This window comes from Thunnus albacares, chromosome 4 (assembly GCF_914725855.1).
Source record: "Thunnus albacares chromosome 4, fThuAlb1.1, whole genome shotgun sequence".
NCBI lineage: Eukaryota > Metazoa > Chordata > Actinopteri > Scombriformes > Scombridae > Thunnus > Thunnus albacares.
In genome coordinates, this window is record NC_058109.1 from 34,150,366 (window position 1) to 34,173,471 (window position 23,106).

At 41.6% G+C, this 23,106-nt stretch overlaps 1 protein-coding gene and 1 long non-coding RNA gene across 2 annotated transcripts; both read right to left on the bottom strand.

Moving 5' to 3' along the window:
• Window positions 1-575: 575 nt before the first annotated feature.
• On the bottom strand, window positions 576-8,187 carry LOC122980785. The gene is made up of 2 exons (XR_006403084.1): window positions 7,826-8,187; window positions 576-2,242 (listed from the first exon to the last, which is right to left on the bottom strand). It is a non-coding gene; the product is annotated as an uncharacterized LOC122980785 (long non-coding RNA).
• A 2,086-nt stretch (window positions 8,188-10,273) lies between these two features.
• On the bottom strand, window positions 10,274-21,403 carry si:dkey-156n14.3 (zinc finger protein ZXDC). Its single transcript, XM_044349124.1, has 10 exons — window positions 19,347-21,403; window positions 18,328-18,480; window positions 17,802-17,880; window positions 16,531-16,661; window positions 14,978-15,148; window positions 13,324-14,108; window positions 13,060-13,144; window positions 12,757-12,929; window positions 11,344-11,445; window positions 10,274-11,095 (listed from the first exon to the last, which is right to left on the bottom strand). The coding sequence occupies exons 1-10, from the start codon at window positions 21,352-21,354 to the stop codon at window positions 11,009-11,011; spliced, it is 3,774 nt and encodes a 1,257-aa protein (XP_044205059.1). The 5' UTR covers window positions 21,355-21,403; the 3' UTR covers window positions 10,274-11,008.
• Between the last annotated feature and the right edge of the window lie 1,703 nt (window positions 21,404-23,106).

The window sequence follows — 23,106 nt, forward strand, 5'->3', positions numbered from 1 at the left end:
AGATTCAGCTACTTAGATATGATGCATTGTTATATTAAAATATGCAACACTATACAAAATAATTATAAATAGTATAGCTCCATCTCCACCAATTCAACTTTAAAATGCTGCTTAAATGTTTATACATACATCGGTGTCAATAATCTATTACATGAAATATACATTATAATAATATAACACAGAATTCTGCATTATGAGCAACTTTACTTTGAATACTTCTATTTAGCTGATACTTTAACACAGTAACTTAAATAAGATTTTGAATGAGGAACTATTTTTTCATTGGCGTTGCTAATTATAGAGGCATTCATTTCTTTTTTGGCCACACAGGTCCAGCAAAACAAGCTGTAAACACAACATTGACATATTTTTAACTTATTATGTTAGCAAACATGTTAGAAAACAGTTGCCTAATTACACATTCCGTAGACATGAAGCAATATTGTTATTCATTCGGAGTCCCTGCCTCTGTTTTGGTTGGTGTCCACCAACTCCTCAAAAAAAAAAAAAGTCTCTTTAGCTGCTAAATGCTCCACTATGTTCACTAGGTAGTCGCTAACTGTGTCTGTCTGTTGTTTGGTGCTGAGCAGGTAGTGTACAGTGAGTTCATTAGGGCTCTTTTTGCTGAAAACGGCTGCTTGCTGCTGCTGGAAACAAGGTTGATGAGCAGTGAAAATGAACCGAAGTTGTGTGGCTGACAACCAAAACATGCTGAAAGACATTAAAACAGTCCGTAGAGCCGAAGGAACTGCGGAGTCAGGTCATTTGATGCACTATGAATATAAACATTTTGATTAATGCAGCTTGAAGTAAAGGATCTATATCCATCTACCACTGTTTACCCACTAACAAAAAAAACTCATACATATTTAGCTCTAATTTTAAATGTAGTAAGATTATATCTAAAAACTGAAACTAGTTGTGGAATCTAATTGTTCTACTGCTCACCACAATTTCACTTCTACTATCTAACAAACTCAATCATATTTTCCTACAAAGTCTTTCTGTTCTTGGACAGTATGCTCAGAGGGTGCTGGGGTACCTCAGTCCTTTGAGATTTGCTTACAACATATGAAGATGTAAAACCATTTTAACCAAAAAACTACCAGTGTTGCAGTTCCCCTTCCTCTGATCAGTCAAATGTGGTTCAAGGCAATGACACAAATGATGCCCTTCAAGTTAGGCTGGTGTTATTATATATTTTATTTTTCTCAACAAATCTTATGAAAAGACCAAAATCAACAATGTGGTCCATCTCAATACTTTCTGAATTCTCCACCCTGTCTGTGACACTCATGTTTTTAAAAGCCTCAAAAATATATTGTTTTATTTTTTAAAAAGGCTCAGTAATTTCATAAAACAGCTGGGCGCTGTAGTTTTTAGCAAATGTTACTCAAACAGGAGGAAATAGTGCATTTGGTGGGAACTATTTCCAGCTACAGATGAATACACATTTGGTTCTCTAGTGAGTATTTGTGGCAGCAGGACGATGTTTGTGGGATTGAGTCAAAATAAATTACAAAGTGTGTGTTCATGGTAATGAAGGAACATGTCGCCCACTGCATCGTTGCATCTCATTGATGTGTTTTTAATAGTTTTTGGACAACAACTGAGTTCTATGACACAGAGGAATAAGATGTATCAGGCTTGTTAGTGGATTCATTGTTGGTTTTGGTCTTTTCATGGAATTTGTTAACAATAAGATAAATATAGTATATCACAAACCATCCTTAAAATTAAAATAAATCTCTTAGCATTGTCCCCTCCTCATACAGCTACTTCCTGTCTCACCCCTCTGACCCCACAGTGTCTCCAGTGAAGTAGAAAGTAAAGGGCTTGACCAGGCTCTGCACGGGGGGCCTATACAGACTGCATTACAGTAACTGGATGTTATTAGGCCTACCACGTTATGCGACAGGCAGAGCGGCATGTCTGACTGATCCCACTTGACCTCTTAATCCAGCCATCAAACAGCTGGAGCCAGAAGCCATGAGACCGTCCCTGCAGGGTGGCTCTGCCTGTGCCCACAGATTACTGGCTCGGTCTGGAAGGATGGAATCGTTGCTGATTCGAGGATTAGTCGCTTGCCTTTGCCCTACTTCTTTCCTCTCGGTCTCTGTCTCCTCAGGGATGTGTACAGGCTCTAATTTTCAGATGGTAGATGTTGAAATCTGGTTACTGTTCCCCTCCAGAGATGCTACAAGCCTGAGGAGGCCACATCAGTGCTGGAAAAGACATCTGACTGTAAATGAAAATAAGCAAGGTGATTTATTCTAAATAGATGCAGCATGGGAGATTTCATGACAGAGGATTTGTCATCATTTCATATATTTACCCAATGACAAATGTAGAAGAGCCCAGACTATAAAATAGTACTTTTTTCTTCAGGAACACCAGGTGGACGCAGAGCAACTTGACCTTTTTTGATCACAACCGACTGTACATAGCTTTTTTTTTTTAAAAAGACCTTCAATCACACTTTTTCCTTCTTTTATTAAAGACATTTTTAAATATTTTGGTGTAAGACCAAGTTGCATGGCAGTGCAAGAAGTTACATTCTTTCCACTAAGATTAGGGATTTCAGTATCTCCAAGTAAAAGAAGATCTTTGCACACCTTTAAACAGACAGATAAGTAGGAGAAGAAGTGATGAGTCACAGTAACAAAAATGAGTTTCAGCACACTGTTGACACTTACGATAAACTGTAGAAATTCCAGGAGAATGAACAGCTATGTTTGAGTCCAGGGAGTTTTGTCAGGTATTTCACATAACATGACAACAAGCTCTCAGATACATGTATATACATGCTCCCACAGGATAGCAACCAATCCAAGAGAGTAATGCTGCAAAAACACCTGTGAGAGGGTGTGGGTGAAGACGAAATTATTATTTCAGGTGGACCCAACATACTCCAATGAAAATTAGGTTGTTTGTTGTCCTTTGGAAACATGCATATACTGTATATTATGGCTTGTTGTCACTTTTTAAGCAAGCGTAATTTGATAACTCTGTTGCAAATAATAGGCTGCTGAGCTATTAAAATTATGCGCAGTGCTTGTATAGGCTGGTTTTGTACTGAACTGGACGTGACAGCTTGAATTAGTGACAGACTGAACGTACTACTGAACTGAAGACAGTCAGTCAGCGCTGGTCGTTGGGCCATATGAATGGGGATGAGTTCACTTACTGATGTATGTGCTGCTGTACATTTGAACAATGATACGGCTGCTAAGTTTTGGGGAAAAAGTGACCAAACTACACAGTCAGTGACTATGAATATTTGAACTAAACTGATTTGAATCAGCAAAGTGATTTGTGATTTCCACCTATATGTTCCAATAAACTTCAATTTGGCTTCTGAGTCCAAACTAAAGGAAACACACATGGATGATACAGGGCAACTTACTAGCTAACCAAACCAACCAAACTAAACTCTGCAAATCTTGGATCACCTCCTGAAGAAATAGGCATGAACCATTAGTCAGAAGGGCCATATTATGCTCATATTCTAATATGAGAAAAATACCAATCAAAACATCGGTTTTCTTGCCTTTTTACTGTGATATATGGTGGAGACAACAAGCCAGAAGAACTGGTATCCTCCTGAGGTGCAGAATCCCAACATACACAACACCTGAGATTAATGTAGCTTGTGAGGAGATAACACATTTGGTGAGGAAGGTACTAGCATCTTAAACAATTGTTGACTAACAAATCATACAGGTGCACCAAATACTGTACACTTGACAATAATGTTGCTGAGCTAGTGTACAGCCCTGTCATGATTAATACATCACCACAACAGCAGAAGCCCATGCTGCTTTACTCAATGTTCCTGTTGGATCTCTGTAGGAGCTACAAGGTTCTAGGATATAGCTCAATTAGCTATACTGTGTAGATTTGACTTCAGTAGTTTTGTCAGCCTCTGGCCTCTTTTAGCTTGTTCACAGACCTTTCAGCAATGCTGCAATTCCTGCTGCTCACCAACAGAGGTTCATAAATTTCTTAATGCCTCAGTAAGATACAGTAGGTCTTTGTAAATAGCAACGCAACATACTGTATGATGTAATTTACTGATTGGTTCAGTGCCGAGTTCAAACACTTATCTTAAACTTCAAACGGTCGACATTTTGTCACAAGCCAAAGATTTGTCTTTGGTCAAATAAGAGAGGGGAAGGGTACAGCCAGGCAGAGAAAGAGTGCTCTTTCCTCACTCTGTGTCAACATAGATATATCTAGAAATGGGCCAAGAGATAAAAAAGATGAAATACAGCCATAAAGACTAAGCTGTGTGGAAATCCTGGTGTCACTTCTGACCAAGGAGATGTAGTCTTATCTTCAGAAAATTCCCTCTGGTGCACCCACAGACACACTCACCTTTAGTACCATTCAATTCTCAAGTGGGCCAGTATCATCAGGGGGTGATGGTGTCCTAAAGGTTGGAGAACCAGTCACAAAGGAAAGTGAAACAGCAGTGCTTGCCCCTTCTTTGGGGATCAGGTCCTATATGTTTGGTCGCATCTGGAAATTGCTCAGTGTCCTCCTGATCAAATACTTCATACATGTTTTCAGTTCAACTATAACTATAATATAACTTTTGCCATCCTGATATTCAATATTGTCATTTTACTGACAATATAGAAAGTTTTCCTCCATTTTTTAAAAAGGTTTTTTAAGGGGATGGGGTTCCTTATCCGAATGGAGGGTCTAGGATAGAGTATGTTGTATTGCTGTGCAGATTGTAAAGCCCCTTAAGAGAAATTTCTGATTTGCGATACAGGGTATAAATAAAATTGACTTCTCTTGAATTCCTCATTAACCCCCAAGTACTCCAGTCAAGCTACTCAGTGACCATCAAATCAGACAGTGGTTGAACCAGACAGTTCTTAGGTGTGTATATGTGGATATGGGATTGTGAACTGGGTGCTCCGGAAAAAGAGAGGATAAAATTTTTAAAAAAAGACCTGAAGGTTGCCATCATTTCTAATAAGACAAAAACAAAACAAAACAATTTGATGTAGTCAAGCATCTATCAACTTCCTCTAGAAGTCCAAAACCAGGAAACTAGGGTTTAAATACCTCAGTTTTTTTGTTTTATTGTACTAAAATCTGCTACTTAGCAATGAACAGGAAGAACAGCTGGAGAGAAATTGTATTCTGACATGACTTTCTTAGAATAAAAACTCCTATATTAAAACCTTTAGAGAAGTAAACCCTGTGTGACTGTACAATATCAGTCTTCCATTCATTATCTATGGGGACAGTCCAGATGACATCACAGGTGGTTTTGGGCGTGTGGTTCACATTCACACACACAAAATTAGTAACACAAGAATTCCAGTTCACAGCAGTCTGAACAAATCTATCTCCATAAATGTTCTTTTCATTGTCATCTATATGGTCATAAAACAAGCATCTGTCTCACAGATTCACTATATCTGAAAATAAAAACCATGTAAATGATTAGATATTTGAATGGGTGAATGGGTTTGAATGGGTTTGTACTCCAGTGCATGCAGAGGGGTGAAGAGGTCAAAAAGGTAGGTGGCTGGCTGCCACTCAACAAGCAACAAGGAGAACAAATGATGTAATAATATTCCTAAAATGAAGTGTCTGTATCACTTAAGAACTGAGTTTGTTAATTGTTAAGTGTCAATACATGCTAATAGTACATCTTAAGCCTCATGTTAGCTGACTGCTGCCCTCTGTATGGAAGCCACTAGGGATGCTCTATATGACTTGGACGCCATCTGCTGGTGTAAGAACAGTACTGTAACATGGAGAATGACTGCATACTCCTTTCATTTTGGACTGCAGAGTGCACTGAGATACAGTAGCACTAACAAGACTACCGGTGTGATATAACAGTGATCACACTCTAAATATATAAAGGTATACTTGTCAGGAGTATTTATAATGCTATATCCTCTGTTAATATATGAGATGTCACAGTAGGCCTATCTTAATTCAACTGCAAGCTTAAAATGATGTTAAACAATAACTGGTCAGTGTCTCCTCAGCAATTCTTCATTAACTTTACAGTAAGTTTATGGTAAGAAATAGAGCTAAAACAGCAGTCTTTTCTCCATTAGGGTTGAAGAAAGCTCATGCCAAGTTTCAACCCTGCTGCTCTGGAGAGCCACATGTTAATGCTGGCATTTGTGCAAAGAGAAATAATCACCAAAAAACTCTGCTAACATTTTCAACAGAATTCCACTGGCTATTTAAAAACAGACTAAGTGTTGGGGTGACTCAAAAAATTGGGGAGGACAGGAGGAAAACCAACATGTAATCTTACAACAAACCGCATCAAACTATATCATTGTCCCCCACCTGATAAAATCGGAAGGGTGGGGGGCAATTTTATATGCCAATAAAACAATTTGCTTTCAAAAACAAAAACTGACTGGTGAAAAGGCTGCTTCTTTAAAGACATTTAGCATATACATAATGTCTCTAAACAAAGAAGTGCTCATTTTAGCCATGGAATGGTTCAAATGTGTCATTTTACTAATATAATGAAATTCAAATTTTTAGTACTGTTCTCTTGTGACAACAAATTTATGTTCTCATCAAAAACAGACAACATATCACATGATTCTTAGTATACAGAAATATATAAAGTAGCACAAAGCTTATAATGTGATACAGGTACAGATCAGTGCTGAATACAAGAAAGATTAAACACTAAAAACATTCACAGATCTAAAAGTGTAGGTTCACATCAGAAAGTATTAATGCATGTATCAAATACATGACTTACCCACTCTTATCTATGTGTACGATATACAAAATATCGTCTGCAAAGCTGACATGTTAACACTAGGGGTATTACCATGAACATAAAACTCACGGTTCGGATTGTATCACGGATTTGAGTCACGGATCAGATCATAATTAGGATCAGCGAAAAGAAAAGGGGGGGGGACAACTTTGTTTCCCAGTAATTCTGTAACACACTGACAGCCAGAAACAGCAAGGAACTTTTGCCCATGGTCTTAAATGAAAATAACATTTAAGATGTCCAATGTTAATAAAATAAAATAAAATAAAATAAAATAAAATATTTAATGCTCAGTTATTGCAACATGAGGCATGATACCTTCCTCTTTTAAACAGTGAATGACACAGCCTCTGTCCACATCATCAAAACTTGATGATAACAAACATTCACCGCTGACGTCAGTTAGCAGCTAGATGCTAATTAACTGCTCAGCTGCAGCACATTAAACAGCAGGTAAACATAACTCAAATGTCACATCGGACCCCTTAGATGCTGGTTTGATCGTTGCTCTTCAAGATCCCTGTTAGCGACACGCTGTCTGCCCATGACTTGTACTTACAGCAATTTGTTGACTTTGTCTTAAATGACACATTAAATGTTTGCAACTAATCCGCAGTTCATAAACCTGCCGAACCGTGGGGGGGGCGATCCGTACGGATCACGGATCAACTACAATCCGTTACACCACTAGTTATCACTTGTTATTCTAGTTACTTTAAGCTTATTACTCAATATACGGCTCAACTTAAAAACGAACTAAAGAAACTGTCAGAAGCAAGCAGCCAGACCTCCTGCACACTAATCATACAACATCAACAGGTGACTTAACAACCACTCAATTAAAAACAAATGAATGAGTCCAGACAGCTCACTGTGACTTCAACAAGCAAACTAACGTTACCCACAACAAATTATATGATCTCTGCTGCATTCTTGTTAAGGAGATAAAAAACACAAAAAAAGCCACAGAGACATTTAACCATCAGAGATGAAATTAGCGACCAAAGAGACACAGAGAGAGAGAAGCTATATCTGACTCACGTTATCTGACGTCGTCTTCTTTCTTTCATGGAGATGAAGTATTCATGTCATAACGTCCATCTGTAGCTGTTGGTCATCTTGTATGTTAGTTAACAGACCTTTGTGGCTGCTGATTAACCAGTCTGATACCAGTAGCAACAATAACAAACAAGCTAACTCTCCCGGTTGTTTCTCCGGTTGCTTCTCTTTCCAGCCTCCCCGGCAGCGTCTTGCTGCTGCTGCACCGCACAATCCAGATAATTTCTCCCATTAGCTTAACAATAGTCCTTAATAGTCCTTCCATGGATTTAGAAAGAGTCCTTCAGGTTGTCGCATTGGCTAATGCAAGGAGCTATCTACTGCTGCTACTCTGCCTAACAGTGGAGAGAATTGAAGATGAAATCTGGAAACTATCATTGGACCAACTTCATGTCAATATTGCATTCTGGTTATTGATTGGTGAGGAAGGACATCCTCCCTTAGAGCGTCATTTTACGTGTCATGGCCAATCACAGATTAGCATGAAAATGAAATACATTAAGTCCAAAGTAAGAGATCCCGCCCTGCGGAGGTCAGCAGGCACCCGTCCTCCTCTGTCCCCCACTCCACCTCATATAAAAATATGGACGTCACCCGTTGGTTTCTGAAGAGCGGTTTTGAAGCTCAAAGTGAGCCGCTCTGGCCATCGCCATCTTGGGAGGCGGCCTAACTCCCAGCCAATCAAAAATAGGCAAAGAGGCGGCCGAATGGCTGAAACAAGCCACCTAGCGGCTGGCGGACCTGTCACTCAAAGCAGCCATGTCCTTCATTGTGCATAACTTTACGGCTTAATAAAATTTAAATGGGTGAGTTATAAAAAAAATTCACCCCCATACAGTTGTCATGAAAGGGGAAATTAGCTATAGAAACCAAAACCGTTCTTTGTACCAGGCTGTAAACATGTTTATATCTGCTGTAAAGTTGGGAATTTTAACATGGGGGTCTATGGGGATTGATTGTAAGAGCTGGGGTATCCAGCTCTTACAATACATCCATGGCAAGCCCCTAGGAACAGTACCGGGCTTTGAAGCCAATTTGACACAGCTGCCATACCGTGTAATTACAACGTCACATGACGCTATCGGCCCCAAAAAGACTTTTCCCCATAGACTTACATTGTGAAAGAGATGTCTGTAAACCAGTGGATGCTTTTTTTGAGCATCAAAACCCCCATGAAATGATTTGTTTCACTATCAGAATTTGATCCATTCGGTTCAATCACATTTGGAAAGTTTAGAAGAGCCACACAATTGAATCATTTTATCCCCATTTAAGTTAGATGGAGGGCTAAACCGGAAGTAGCCAGCTTGGCCGGTGGAGATCGCTATTGCTTTCCTCTATGGACCCCCCAGATGCAGATGCTATGCGAAAGAAATCAAACTTTTTGGGGTTTATACACCTGAGCAACTTTCATAGGAATGAAGGGGCCCCACCTCTGATGCTGTATCCTGTTCTTATACATCCATGCTACTCAGAGGTTGGTGCTAGATTGGATGGGCCAGAGGGACGATTTGTGAAACTCTCACGAAATATGTACGCTAACCTTAACCTAACCCTAACGTAGAGGGTTAGGTTAGGTTAGCATTTACCCTACTCAGATCAGGCAGTGACACGTTATTATGGATGCAACTGCTTTTCTTGGCAAGACATGCCCTGCGTAGCATTCAAGTGCTAGGATTGGCCAGGCATCCATGCTCGTGTGAAACAATGCAAGTGTTGATTTTGACAGCTAACGCTTCAGGGTGGGAAGCTGTCAAGTAAAACCTGTGCAAGAATGGCGAGATGGTCGCTTGAACTATATTTTTTACATGTAAAATTAAATGATATACATTACACGGACCCACAGTTGTAGTTCTACTTGTTTTTGGGACCACCGTTATTGTTTTCTCAGGCTGGTTAGCAGCTCCTCTGTCTGGACTGCTGCAAATGCCACTGACCCACTGTTAATTTAGCCTGTCAGCACCTGCTACCGCCAATGTTACCGAGGAAAATACATATAAACAGCTTGCAAAGCTGTATTTACGGAGCAGTTATTGCAGGTTTATTGCAGACTTGTGACAGAGCTGGAGGAACTTTCTAAACATCCAACCCTGATGTCATCAGTTGTATTGGTTTGGCCTGTACATTCATGACGAAAAAAAGCCTGTGTTACAAACTGGGAGTGTGGAGAATGAAAGTTGTTTGTGTTGCCAAGCAAGGCAGGAAAAGGAGCTAATTGCATTATGGGAAATGTAGTATCAGAGTGTTTTGGGAGATTGACCCACTGGTGACCAAGTAAGGATTCTACTGATTGAGTGGCCAAATTGCTGGCTTCTCTTCTTTTCCTCTTACTTTATTCAAACTTTTCTCTTCTATTATGATCCTCAAATATTTAACTGACCAAAATTAAGACAAATGAAGAAATGAGAAATAAAAGTCTCTGAGACAAACTGTTCTGATTGTGCTTTAATTCATTTGTGTTTGGCTCTGCCATTCTGTAAACCCTCAGCTAAATAATAAATAAACAGATGAAATTATTTTAAGAAGGTAGTAACCCATTACACATATATATGAATATATAAACACATGGACAGGCATGTTTTCAACATGAACTTACTGCTGCCATAGAAAAATAAATCTAACAAAATGTAAGAAATCAAAATTGCAACAAATAAAGCAGATAACCTGCCGGTGGAGGTGTGCACAGTGTGAGGTGTCTGTAAGGCAACTGGAGCGTAGACAGCCCACTGTGTGTGCACGAGTGGCAATGTGGCACCATGGAATAGACACCCAGAGGACACAGAGGAACATGAGGAGCCTCTCACGTGTGTGCAAGGCTGGAGTCTCTTTGACATGTGAGTGCTCTCAGGTTTGATTTTGGTACAAACAGGACTTTAGAAATAAACACATGATATTCTTCAAAACAAAAAATCCTCATCTCCTTGTCTCAAGGTGCATTATCAATGGGATCATGTCCATCCCAGAACCCTGACCCCCCCCCCCCCACCCTCCTCCCAATCCATATTAACCACATGTCCAGAAAGGCTTTCAAAGTCCTGGGTAAAGTCGAGGCAACCGCTTAATGGAGTCAAACATCTCAGCGCATGTTTATTGATGTAAACTGTGGACAGTGACGAGGACAGAGCCAGTGAGGCCCATCACTGACCCCGCAGCACTGTGGGGGGGTCATTCCAAGTCCTGGAGGTTGATTGTGCTTCCTGTGAACTGCGAGTTGTCGGAGCCGTTGTCGTCCTCTGTCATCACTGAAGGTTCCTGTGAGGAAACAGCATCAGAGATCAGTTCTCTCATATCAAAGTGGACTGAACTCTGCATTGACATTACATGGAAAAGTGACAAATACATCTGCTCACATCAGCTTTCAGATTCTAGATGTGGTCATGTTTGATTTATTGTAAAATATAACCTCACTGCATCACTACATGGAGTTGTGTCACTATAGTTGCAGGCAGCGTTACCATAAATACAACACATCAGAAATTGTCATTGAAAAATGTATTTACTTGTAAAATGTTGACAGGCAGGTCGACAGTGAGCTGGGAGTGGGAGCTGGAGGGCTGAGAGCTCAGCTGGAAGGCCAGGTCTCCATCACTGGCTGGGTCGTCCTGCACACACACACACACACACACACACAAGTTTATGCAGCTATCCTTGTTAGGACATTGCATTAATTTCCATTCATTGTGGACAGGCTGACCTAAACCCTAACCAATTCATGCCTAACCCTAACCTTACCCCCCTGACCTTGACCAGGACCTCAAAAATGACATTTGCCTCATTAGGACCAGGCTATGCAGTTGGTAATGTCCCCTTTGTAAAATGACACTGAAGGCTGAAGACTCACTTTAATGAAAGGTGGCAACATAGTCCAGCTACATCACTGCTACACACAATGGGGGGATATTTACTAAACCTGTTGCAAACTAGTCATCAAATATTTTATTTTAGCAGGGTTTTAACTAAAACTACAGACGCTACAAACTCTTGCTGTGCGTATGTGGAAAGGAATGAAATACAAAAGCATTTTCTGTAGCTGAACTTAAAATACTTGGGAGAAAATACTTTTGTGTGCACATGTGCATTCATTCTGGAAGAGGAGAACTATACGTGAAGAAATATAATAGCCTGATGTCAGTTCAATAAAAAGATCAGCAACAGATTATTAACCATTAGTAATGGGGGGGAAATGAAGCCTTCTGCAAGCACTGGATCAATTTAAGCATGTGTTGAAAATAGTTCACTGTTTTGATGCATTTGTCTAAATGGCGACATCTGCTGAGCAACACCTGGTATTGCATATGTATGGATGGATGGCATAAATCTGAGACCATGATCAAACAGTTATGGTTATTTTGTTCAATAAAGTCTAAACTATAAAAACAGATCACTTTTCATTTTTTTTTTTTTTTTTTATTTCAATGGTACCTTAAACAACACGCCCCCACCAGTGCAGCACCCTATGCTGTTTAAATGCTGGGCTGTTTTCAGTCTGAATCCCCACTACCCCCACCCCCACTTCTTTCTCTGTGTGTCTCTCTCATTCATTCTTGAGACCTGCTTTAGTTCCTCCCTTTCTGTGTCTGATGAAACAGTTTCCTGCAGATTGTACACCTGCTTTCACAGACGTAGTGTCCTCGGCTGCAGTGGTGTGTCTGTGCTGATAAATTTGGTGTAGCGGATGTTTGTTTGAAATACCATTCCCTCCTCCCACAATTTGCACCTCTTAACAGGAACACCATAAAATACAGATCTGCATGAGATCGAACATGCAAACAGTTTTCAGCAGGGCTGCTTTTCTTCTGTTTCACCTGCACAAATCCTCAGTGTGTCCCTTCAGCAAACAAGGACTGACTGTTTGGGATGCAAATCTTTCGTAGATATCCACCAGTGTGGTTGGGTAATGAACTGTATCTCACCTGCAGCAGCTGAATCTGGACATACTGGGCCCCGGTGACGGGGTCGCGCAGAGTCAGGCCCCCATTGGCTGCTGCAGCTCCCTCACCATAACGAGCACCAGAGGAAGCCAGCGGTGCTGAAGCAGAGGAAGACTTCACTCCTTTAGTTTTTCTCTGACTCGATCCTGAACCCCCTGGATTTAATCAAAGAGAACATCAGAGAACAGTCACTTTAGTCTGCAGTCTCTGTATCCTGAATCCAGAATGATGAACATCGAATACAAGCTTGAAGATGGTGAATGTGCGTGTGTGTGTGTGTGTTACCAGAGGAGGCTGAGGGGCCTATCTGCTTCTTTTTCTTGGCCAGCTGGATGGCTCTGTAGTCAGTCCTGGCTGAGCCTCCACTCTCCTGACACACAAAACACACATCATCACAGCACACTCAAAACTACTGCTGTTACACTGGCTTTTTATGGGTAATACCTTTGTTTTTACCTTAGAATCTAATAATTACATGAAAACAAACTATTAAACTAATATCGCTCTCATTTATCTTAAACTGTGCTGCATGACGGCAGCTCTGCTCACCAGGAAGCTGCTTGGTGACACTGCGCTGAGCTCCGGGTCTTTCTGTGGACTGAAGCTGCTGCTGTGACCGGGGAAAACAAACTGTGTGAGGACTTTTGCTCCCTCCTGAGGTCCCAGCACCTCCACACAGCCCAGCAGAGGCCCTGCTCCTCCCTGGCCACCCACCTCCACCACCTTAGAGGGTGAGGCTAGCAGCTCGGCGACAGGGGCCACGGCCAGGGAGGCTGTGGGCTCCACGCTCAGAGCACTGGAGGAGCTAAGTGGGTGCTGCAGGGTGGGGTCCACAGAGGCACCGGGGCCCTGCATGGTGAGAGCCGTGAGTGTTCCCAGGGCCTCAGGGGTGACAGTCTGCACATCATCCAGATTGAGGGTGCCCTGTGGTGGCAGGACGTCACCCACCGTTCCCTCCAGACCGTGGTGGGGACCCATATCAGCACTGGCTGCGAGGATGAGAGGGTCCACAGCCTTGGCCAACGTGGTGTTGGTGCTGGCGCTGAGTGCAGTGCCAACTGAGGAGGGGTCGATGGTAAGGATGCCTGAGCTCACCAGGGACAGGTCCATGGTGAAAGTGCCATTAGAGCTGCTCCCGCCCACGGGAATTCCCACTCCGATACCAGCGGTGGGCGCGGTGCCTCCGGGCACGCTGGAGAAAAGAGAACTCAGGTCCAAGTTAGTCAGCTGGTCCCCTCCGGCAATACCAGGCCCAGCAACTGTTGTTGGGGTGGAGCTGATGAGCTCGCTGCTGGGGGTCAGAGTGGGTGTGGTCTCCATCTGACTCAGAACATCTGGGATGGAGGAGAATTATCATTTCAATTTCATACACATTTTTAATTTACCTTCAAATATAAGAATGAAGTTCAATGATCTAAATGCTTCTTTTTTTTTTTGCTTTTATTATTATTATTAACTATTTGCCTTCAAGAACAGTGCGATCATCTGCTGCTGGTTTATTGGAGCTTCCCTGCAACAGCCGAAAGAAAATCAGGGATGCAGCCTTTGTCAATTACGCCTCAAAACTATGGAACACACTAGTGATAGATATCAGGGAAACCAGCTCGCTAAATATTTTAAAAAGAAAGCTAAAAACCTGCCTTTGACCTACAAACCCTTGATTTTAGATATTCCGTGTATTCTATTTTTTAATTTTGTTTTCATTTTATTACTATTATTATTCAGTGGGTTGTATCTTCCATCTTATGTTATGCATTCTATGTATTCCATTTCCACTTTATTTTATCTTATTTTTATTATTATCATCAAGTAGGTTTTATTTTCCATCTCATGTTACTTGAATGTTTTTTAACATGTTTTTATGTTCATTTTATGTCTTTTTTCTTGTCTTTTTTATATGAAAGGTGCTATACAAATAAAGTTTATCATCATCATCATTATTATTATTATTATTATTATTATTATTATTATTATTATCATCATCATTATTACTATTATTATTATTATTATTATTATTAGTAGTAGTAGTAGTAGTAGTAGTAGTAGTAGTAGTAGTAGTAGTATAATATGAACTGTTGATTGTGTGCCATATTAAACCATCATAAACAGTAATATTGTTTTCAAAATTGATGAGATATCCAAACTTTTAGCCTCTAGTATGAGTCATGTATTATGGTTTCGATCATGTGTGATAGTTACTAACCAGGACTGAGGTGGTGGTGTTTGAGCATGTGGCTCTTAAGGCTGCTGCGGGAGGAGAAGTGCTTGGAGCAGTTGGCCACGGGACAGCGGGTCCTCAGGGTGCTGGCGTCCTGCTTATGTTTCTTGGAGTGGATGTACAGGCTGCTGCGAGCTGAGAACTTGGCATTACAACCTGAACAACAAACAAAAGACAAATGTCAAGTCTTATGATACCAGTCAGGACATTTAACGATGCAACTGAGTTATAACAATGTGTTTAACTGATTGTTGAAGTGTACTGTAGTCAACAGTCATTTTAATTCATCGATCAAATACTATCACATGATTCCACAAGGCTATGACTCTACAGCCATGTTGGTGAGGCTGGACTTTCAGCTAAATGCTAACATCTGCATCTGCTAACATGCACACAATGATAATGTTAACATGCAGGTGTTTGGTAGGTACAGTGGAAACTGCTTAAAGTGATCACTATATATTATTATAACCAGTTGTTTTCTTTATTTCTCATGCAGATTACCATCTAATTGACATTTAAATATTACCGCTGGCAATCAGACTGAGTAGAGCTGTAATCCTGCTATGAGGGAGGACAAAAACATTACTAGGAAGAGGGGAGGACATTTCTCTTCGGTTGATAACGTTAAAAGTAAAGTTAGGCTTCGCCGTTGGCTTCCTAACTCGTTTTAAAAAAAGACGAGAGAGAGAGAGCAAGAGAAGCAGTGGCTGAGCGAGCTAGAGAGTGGATGAGGAGAGCGAGCAGTGGTAGCGGGAAAGCTGGTGAATGGCAGGAATAAAACGTTATTTTCTGATTTTTTCACGGCGGTTATAAATAAACATGTCCACGGATATCTGTGCCAAATTTAATGGCAATCCTTTCCAGTTGTTGAGATTGTGATGACCCCTGTCATCTTGGGGTTTACTGCTTATTCACCTGTCTGTTCTGCTCCACAGGTGGCTCGTTACCCCAAACGGGAACACCTGGCACCAGTGTTCCCAGTTGGTGTAAAGCCTGACTACAGCTAGCAGGCTGTATCACTCTCCTCTGACTGCTTACGGCTGCTGCTGTGGGCAGCTCTCTGCCTCCCCTCCCCTTACCTGTTTCGATCTGGGTTTAGTTATGTTGCTTTAATTATTTACTTAGATTTTATGCACCTGACAACACCTGCACCCACACCCACACACTCTCCATTCATGCATTACCAACCTCACACTGACCTACTGATGTCCACACCCCATGTTGTAAATATTTGGTTAATTTGTTTAAATGAATATCTTTTGTTAAACTTTGATGAGGTGTATCTCCCTTTTGCTTTCAGTCTGGACCAAAGTGTTGGTCATATAGACCGACACTACCATCCCTAGAGCCATGCTGCCAACAACATTCAATACTTTATTGCCATCTCAACAGAGTTGATAGGAATTTGGTTTTGTGTGCTCACATCACATGACCTCACGAACAACCAAAACATACAAACATAAAATGACCACGGTCACACCAAACCACTGACCTCCCGGCAACTCCTGTATTTAGCTGTTGGTACCTGCACCTACCTTCTGCATGGCACTGGAAGGGTTTGGTGCCCAGATGGGTGATACTGTGACCCTTGAGATGCTCTGCCCGGGTGAATGACTTCCCACAACCTTCCTCTGTGCAGACGAAACGGCGATCATCATCATGTTTCCTATTAAACAAACATAGAGAAGAAGGATGTGGTGAGGTGAAGAGCTCTTTTAACAGACCCAAACATGATTAAAAAGGTACAACAGGTGGACTAGAACAGAGAGACAACATGGGGAAAAAGAACCTCTGATTCAAGTAAATCCCTACTGAAAACCCCCTTGATTTGGCAAAGGGAACCAAATACTGTAAAATCCTGACAACATACTGGTGTTCAGAGGCAAATTATTTGCCTCAGCAAAGACAAACTGCACTGGCAAAGTGAAAAAAACAAACACAGACATGTAACAGGAATGTTACTGAACAGCACAAAGGTGCTGCATCAAAACCTAATAAACAGCGATGCTAATCTAAAGGCCGGAACGCACTGAAAGCGTCTGATGCACACGTTTTGAAGTACACCCAAAAGCGTTAGGAGGCGTGACAAACTGCCTTGATGCTGCTACTCCTTGTTTCCATTTTGGCGTGTCAAATGAGGACTGTGATCAAAGCTGTTTTTTTTATGCAGCCAAAAAAGAGAGAGATAGCATGAGTCTGAAAGCGCGCGCGCGCGCGAGAGAGAGACAAAGCGTGGTGGTGGTTGAGTGAGGAGAGGGAGTGGTGAATCAGTGAAATAAAACCTTATTTTCTGATTTTCACACACAGTGGTTACATTATAAAGTACAAATAAATATCCACCAAACACTCAGATGATTTACTGAGGAGACAGATGCTCTTAGTTTCATTTTCCTCCTCTGTATTTCTCCTTTCCTTTCCAATTAATGCAGCAGCAAATACAAAGAACAGGACAAATCTGTGTTGGCTCTGTGGTGTTGGCATTTCAAATCTGATGCCTGCAGTGCACCGTAGGAGCATCATATGATCCGTGTCAAATGAGGTGCATCAATTATCGCTTTCAGTGCATTTGGGCCTTAAAGCTCAGCTGACTGATGTGCATGATGAAGCTCTGTTTTACAAAACTTCTTCCATCCATGACAAACACAGAACCTATAGTATGAAGAACAAAATCTGACAAAAGGGGGAAAAAGTCTCATTCCAGGGTAGTTCTGCTCCTTTTTTTGTTATTGACACTAATTGACTTTAGCTATTAGAGTTACCACTTCAGTCACACTGAGGTGAAAGCATCTTTTATAAAAACACTTACCGTTTGTGTCGGAGCAGCTTTGACATACTAGTAAAGGACCAACCACAGCCCTCGGAGTCACAGACAAACGGCCTCTCACCTGGAAACAGAGAATAAAGGTTTATTTACTAGTGCACAGATTACTGCATCACAAAGAAAGATTAGTATCCAGATAACTGTGGTCTTAACCCAGACTTTCTGCATCACAAAGCTGCCTGTCATAGAACTGGTGTAACCTACTCCAGATGGTTCAGTGACATGTTCAGAGTTTCTAGTGACTCGTTTTGCAATGTTTTGTAAGTGTGCAGCTGCTCTCTTCAGCTGAGGGCAACACATTCACAACATCATGTGATTATGGAATGACTTATTCTTTGAGGAAACAGCCTCAAACATCTCTAATGCCTGAATAATCACACTGAAATTTATAAGCCACAGTTCACTGACTCTGTGCCTTTAGGTCCTGTTAGGAGACCATCAGGGCCTCCCCTTCTGAACCATGTAGAGGAAGTCGGAGCACTTCTGACTTTCTAATCTAGCGTCAGCTTACCGGTGTGACTTCTCAAATGAATCTTGAGGCGACAGGCCTTGTCGTACGTCTTGTCGCAGCCTGGGTAGGTGCAGGTGAAGTGGCCAGTTTCTCTGAAGTGAGTGCGATTGTGGGAGAAGAGGGCACTGAAGGTGATGAATGTTTTCTCACAGCCTGAACAGAGAGAGAGGATAGTACACTGTAATAGAGCTGCAACAATTCATCGATTAGCTGTAATCTATTCGATTAACTGTCCGCTATTTTGATAATTTATTAATTGTTTTCAGTCATTTTTTAAAGAAAAAAAAAGTCAAAATCCTCAGATTCCAGCTTCTTAAATGTGAATATTTTCTGGTTTCTTTAGTCTTCTATGACAGTTAGCTAAATAAATATTTGGGTTGTGGACTGTTGTGGACAAAACAAGACATTTGAAGATGTCATCTTGGGCTTTGGGAAACAGTCATCAACATTTTTCACCTTTTTCCAATATTTTATAGACCAAACAACTAATTAATGAATCACGAAAATAACTGACAGACTGGTCAATCATGAAAATAATCCTTATTTGCAGCCCTACACTGTAAAGTCCAGGAATACACTAACACCTAAACGGTCACATTTATATATCCTAAACTTACTGTAACGATGCATTTTAAAGATTCACTTTGAAATTAAATGACATTCTGGAAAAGGCTTCGACGTGAAAGCAAAATCAGCTCCCCAGCAGCAGCTACTGAGCGCTCATCTTGGTCTGATGTATTTGGTAAACATGACTGCTGTGTTCCGTTTCCTGGTGAGACTTTGTGGTATCTGGGTAGTGAAGTGAGTGTTTGTTTACTGCTAGCTACAGTTTGCAGCTGACAATTTGCAAACCTTGCTTGTTTAGCTTAAATAGGTCAATCTTTGAGGTCACCCGACAGCACATGCAAAAAAAAAAATGGAACAAGAATAAACTGCAACATTGAGAAATAGCAGATTAAATCAATAACCGTTAGGTGCAGCCCTAATTAAAACTCAGAAGTCCAGCTGTGGTGCGTTACCTGGGAATTCACACTTGTGGGGCCTCTGGGGCTCAAAGTGGACCCTCTGGTGATTGGTGAGTCGTGTAGCACTGCGAAACCTCTCGCTGCAGATCTCACAGATGAAGGCATTATCCTGCTCATGGACTTTGACATGAGCCTTCAGGTTGTAGACCGTGGTGAAACGTCGTCCGCAGCCTTCAAACTGACAGGTGTGTGGCCGCTGCTTGTCATGGGACTGAAGATGCCGCTTAAGCTTGTAGGAGGTGGCAAAAGCCCAGCCGCAGCCCTCCACAGTGCACTGGTAGGGGCGTGGGTCCTCTGCATGGTTCAGGAGGTGAACCTTGAGTTTCTGTCGGGTGTCAAAAGTAAAGGAGCAGCCGGCTTCTGGACAGCCAAAAGAGGCTACAGTCTCTTTCTTGGACCTGAATAGCTGGACAGACTGGAAGTCCTCGTTGTCACAGTCTGTGACAGTGGCTTTAGGGGATGGTGTGACCAGATCAGCCTCTGTTACAGCACACAGCACCCCTGCCTCCTGCTTGACGATGGGACAGGAGTCCAGAGAGGTGCCCAGCTCAGACAGGGAACAGTCATCCACCAGAGCCAGCTCAGAGTCACTCACAGACACCCCGGGCCTGGGTTCTTCCTGCTGGCTGGAGCTGGACACTGCCAACGTGCTGATCTTCCCGATGGATTTAGTGCCACTGTCATAGTTGAGAAGAACAATATCCTCATGGTCTTTCATACCTAGATGCTCCTTCAAGCTGACCATGTCATCCTCTTTGTGAACATAGCCCTCTGGCGGGGCAGCAAGAGTCAGTATCCCGTTCTCTATGGTCACTATGATGCTTTGGTTGTTTATCGTGATAGTACCGGAAAATGTTTCGCTAGCAGGCGGACTTGTGGAGGCCGTGACCGGGTTTACACTGTCCTGCAGCCCCACTGGGTCTGAAATGAAGTCAGAAGTGTCCATGGCTTCCACAATGCTCGAGTTCCCTGAAATCAAGGCACTGCTCTCGTCAATACGGGACTGCGACGACAGCTCCCGGGCCAGTTTGCCTTCATTGTTTTCGGTACAAATCTGGCCACAGATCTTATCGCCATATTTGTTTGTCAAAACAACGTCTTCGACAGTGTGATAATAGTCCGTCTGTTTAGCATTAACCGCGGTACAATTGTCGTTTAGTAAATTATAAACATGCTCAGTTTTTTTCAAGGCCTGAGCTTCAAGACAGTTCAAGTTGTCATTAGATTCACGCAGAATAACGTTACTGCTGTTTCCAACCTCCATGGGGCCACAGGAACTTGCTTTAGAGCACTCTGGCGTTTTACCTTTCATTTTATCGCCATCCTTACATGATACATCCGCTCGGTGTTTGTTTGCCTCCCCGTTGCCATCATCTTGTACGACATTAAAAACAACATACAGTTCCTGGGTGTTTCTGTCCGCCCTGTGTGCGGTGTTGGAGCTCCCCGGCGCAGCAGCGCTGTGGCTGGCCAGTGAAGGCTGCTTGGAGGCGCCGTCCTCACGCTGCTGCCGTAAAACTGGAAACGTTTGCTGCCGCTGCGGCATCGGTTCCTCTTCCCCTTCAAACAGAGGCAGCGCCATTTGCATTACAGTATCCCCGCTTTCTACCCCGTACTTCCAGGCAGTCCTAACAAACTCCTGCGGAGCAAACAGTGCGTTTAGCTCATTTTCTTTCTCTGTGTTCACGTTACGAAGTGCAGGACTGGGTCTGTCGTCCAGCAAATGTTTCTTATCGGTTGGTTGCGGTTTGCTGACAGTCGAGCAGTCCGCCCCGCTACCATTTTCCGCCAGTAGGCGAAACGGAGATGTCCTCGGCCTGGTGTTGTTGTTGTTGTCCCTTTGAGGTTCAGGCGACTCCAGTAGTCTATCCGCTTCATTTTCGGTGGAAATAAACCGAGGTATCGACCCTGTTGCTGATCGAAGTGGAGACGAAGTGGTACAGTGTAGGGCGCCATGTTGCGAGTGAATGTTTTGGGCATCAGAAAGCCCCTGGATTTCCATCTTGGTATCCCTGTAGCAGCGACAGAGAAAAGGCCCGCCCTGGTAGACGGAGCGGATCCACGGAGCCGTCACACAGTTTACAGCAGGCCAGCTGCTGCCTTCATGGCCAGCAAGAAAATGTCGGAGGGTCTAACTTTCTTGTTTCAAATAACGTCGATTATTTCTAAAATGCCCAAGTCGTTTGAAACCATTTATCATTTATCGACTACCTATGTTTGATGTTTAGGATAGTAAGAGCATACACACCACGCTAAAGCTAATGCAGGAACTGAGGTACATTTGAACATCAGTCATGTCCAAAAACACATTCTCTGCTCCACTTTGCCATTTCAACAAAAAGTAGTATAACTACTTCAACATGACGACAGCTACAATATTTTGTAAAATGATTTTTTTTTAGAAAGGCTGTGCATATGAAGGCCTATGTAGCTTCGAATTTAGGAGCTAGGAAGAATAGGAGGGAGTAGGAGGTACGAGGAGTACCTAAAAGCAGCAGTAGTAGCCTTTAGTTTTGGGAAACTGTGGAGTGGATTTAATAGCAGTGGATCCGGGTGGGTTTTTCTTTAATTAAGTAAAATTGCGATATTTTTTAAGGATCCATTTAACTAATAATAATTTATTTTATAATTTGCAATGCGAAACCAAAACTCTTGTTAAGCTGCATTGTATTTCTAGTATGACATTGTGTTTTTTCAATCTTCCACTGAGTGGCAGTGTAGTACTATAATACATCAAATATTAATCCTTAGAAACTTCATATAGACTTCTTTGTTATTAACCAATATTTAAAGAGCGCGGAACATTCAGAGTTTAGACAATGCATTTATGACTGCCTTTGATATTACAATTTAACTTTTCATAGTGATGTTTTGATGGCAGAAAATAGCAAGTATTCGAAAATAAAATAAAGGATATGTAATTAAAAAAACAACAACTATCTAGTAAAATCAGTTCACTCTACTCAGAGATATAACATTACAGAGTTTGAAAACTTTATATTACTTGTTATTGACACTAAGGTACTGTACAAAAATTATTGGAGGGGGGTGGGAATAATCAATTCACCTTGTTAAAAAAGCAAGGCCCTCCCCGGCATCATTTCACCACTATTAACCAAAAGAGACAAAGAATATCGAATTTAAGGTGGTGTAATCTAATTTAAACATTAATATGTATATTAGTGTAATTGTAGACAGACATTACAAATAGAATTTGCAATTTCCAAATTTTTGGCAAACACAACAAAATGATGAATATTCCAGCCACTATCTATTTTTAATGAAGAGATACTAAGTAAAAGGCTGAACTTGAATTATGGCATAGGTCTACTTTATATGAAACATAACCTTTCTTCTACTTTCTATTATGGTGGAGATAAAAGTAAAAATGAGGGGGAAAAAATTAGCCCTAGAACACAGACAGGATTTTTGTCCTCTGCATATGGCAAAGAGTACTTTTATGACCCATTGCACACACTAAAGCCATAATTTGCAAGTATTTTATCCCTTTTTTTTAAATTAATCCTGCAAGGGAAGGCTAAAATATGAAATTGGGGTGACTGAAAATTATAAAACCCTTCTCTGCTCTCCCCAAAAAAAGACTACACTCTCTCCATCAAAAGAAAAAAATACATATCGCTGCCCCTTTTCTGACCTCCCCTCCACCCTCAATCATTTTTGAACTGTCCCTTATAAGTAACCCAATAGTTACGATAAATAGTAACCGACTAACCAGCTAGGTACAGACTAATGA

What these genes read in the sequence shown, in the direction of transcription:
- si:dkey-156n14.3 (XM_044349124.1), bottom strand. Translation starts at nt 21,354, where the DNA reads ATGGAAATCCAGGGGCTTTCTGATGCCCAAAACATTCACTCGCAACAT. An exon ending in CTTCCAGTGCCATGCAGAAG is followed by an intron (nt 15,149 to 16,530) that starts GTAGGTGCAGGT and finishes TTTGTTGTTCAG; the next exon opens with GTTGTAATGCCAAGTTCTCA. An exon ending in TGCCTGTCAACATTTTACAA is followed by an intron (nt 11,096 to 11,343) that starts GTAAATACATTT and finishes GTTTCCTCACAG; the next exon opens with GAACCTTCAGTGATGACAGA.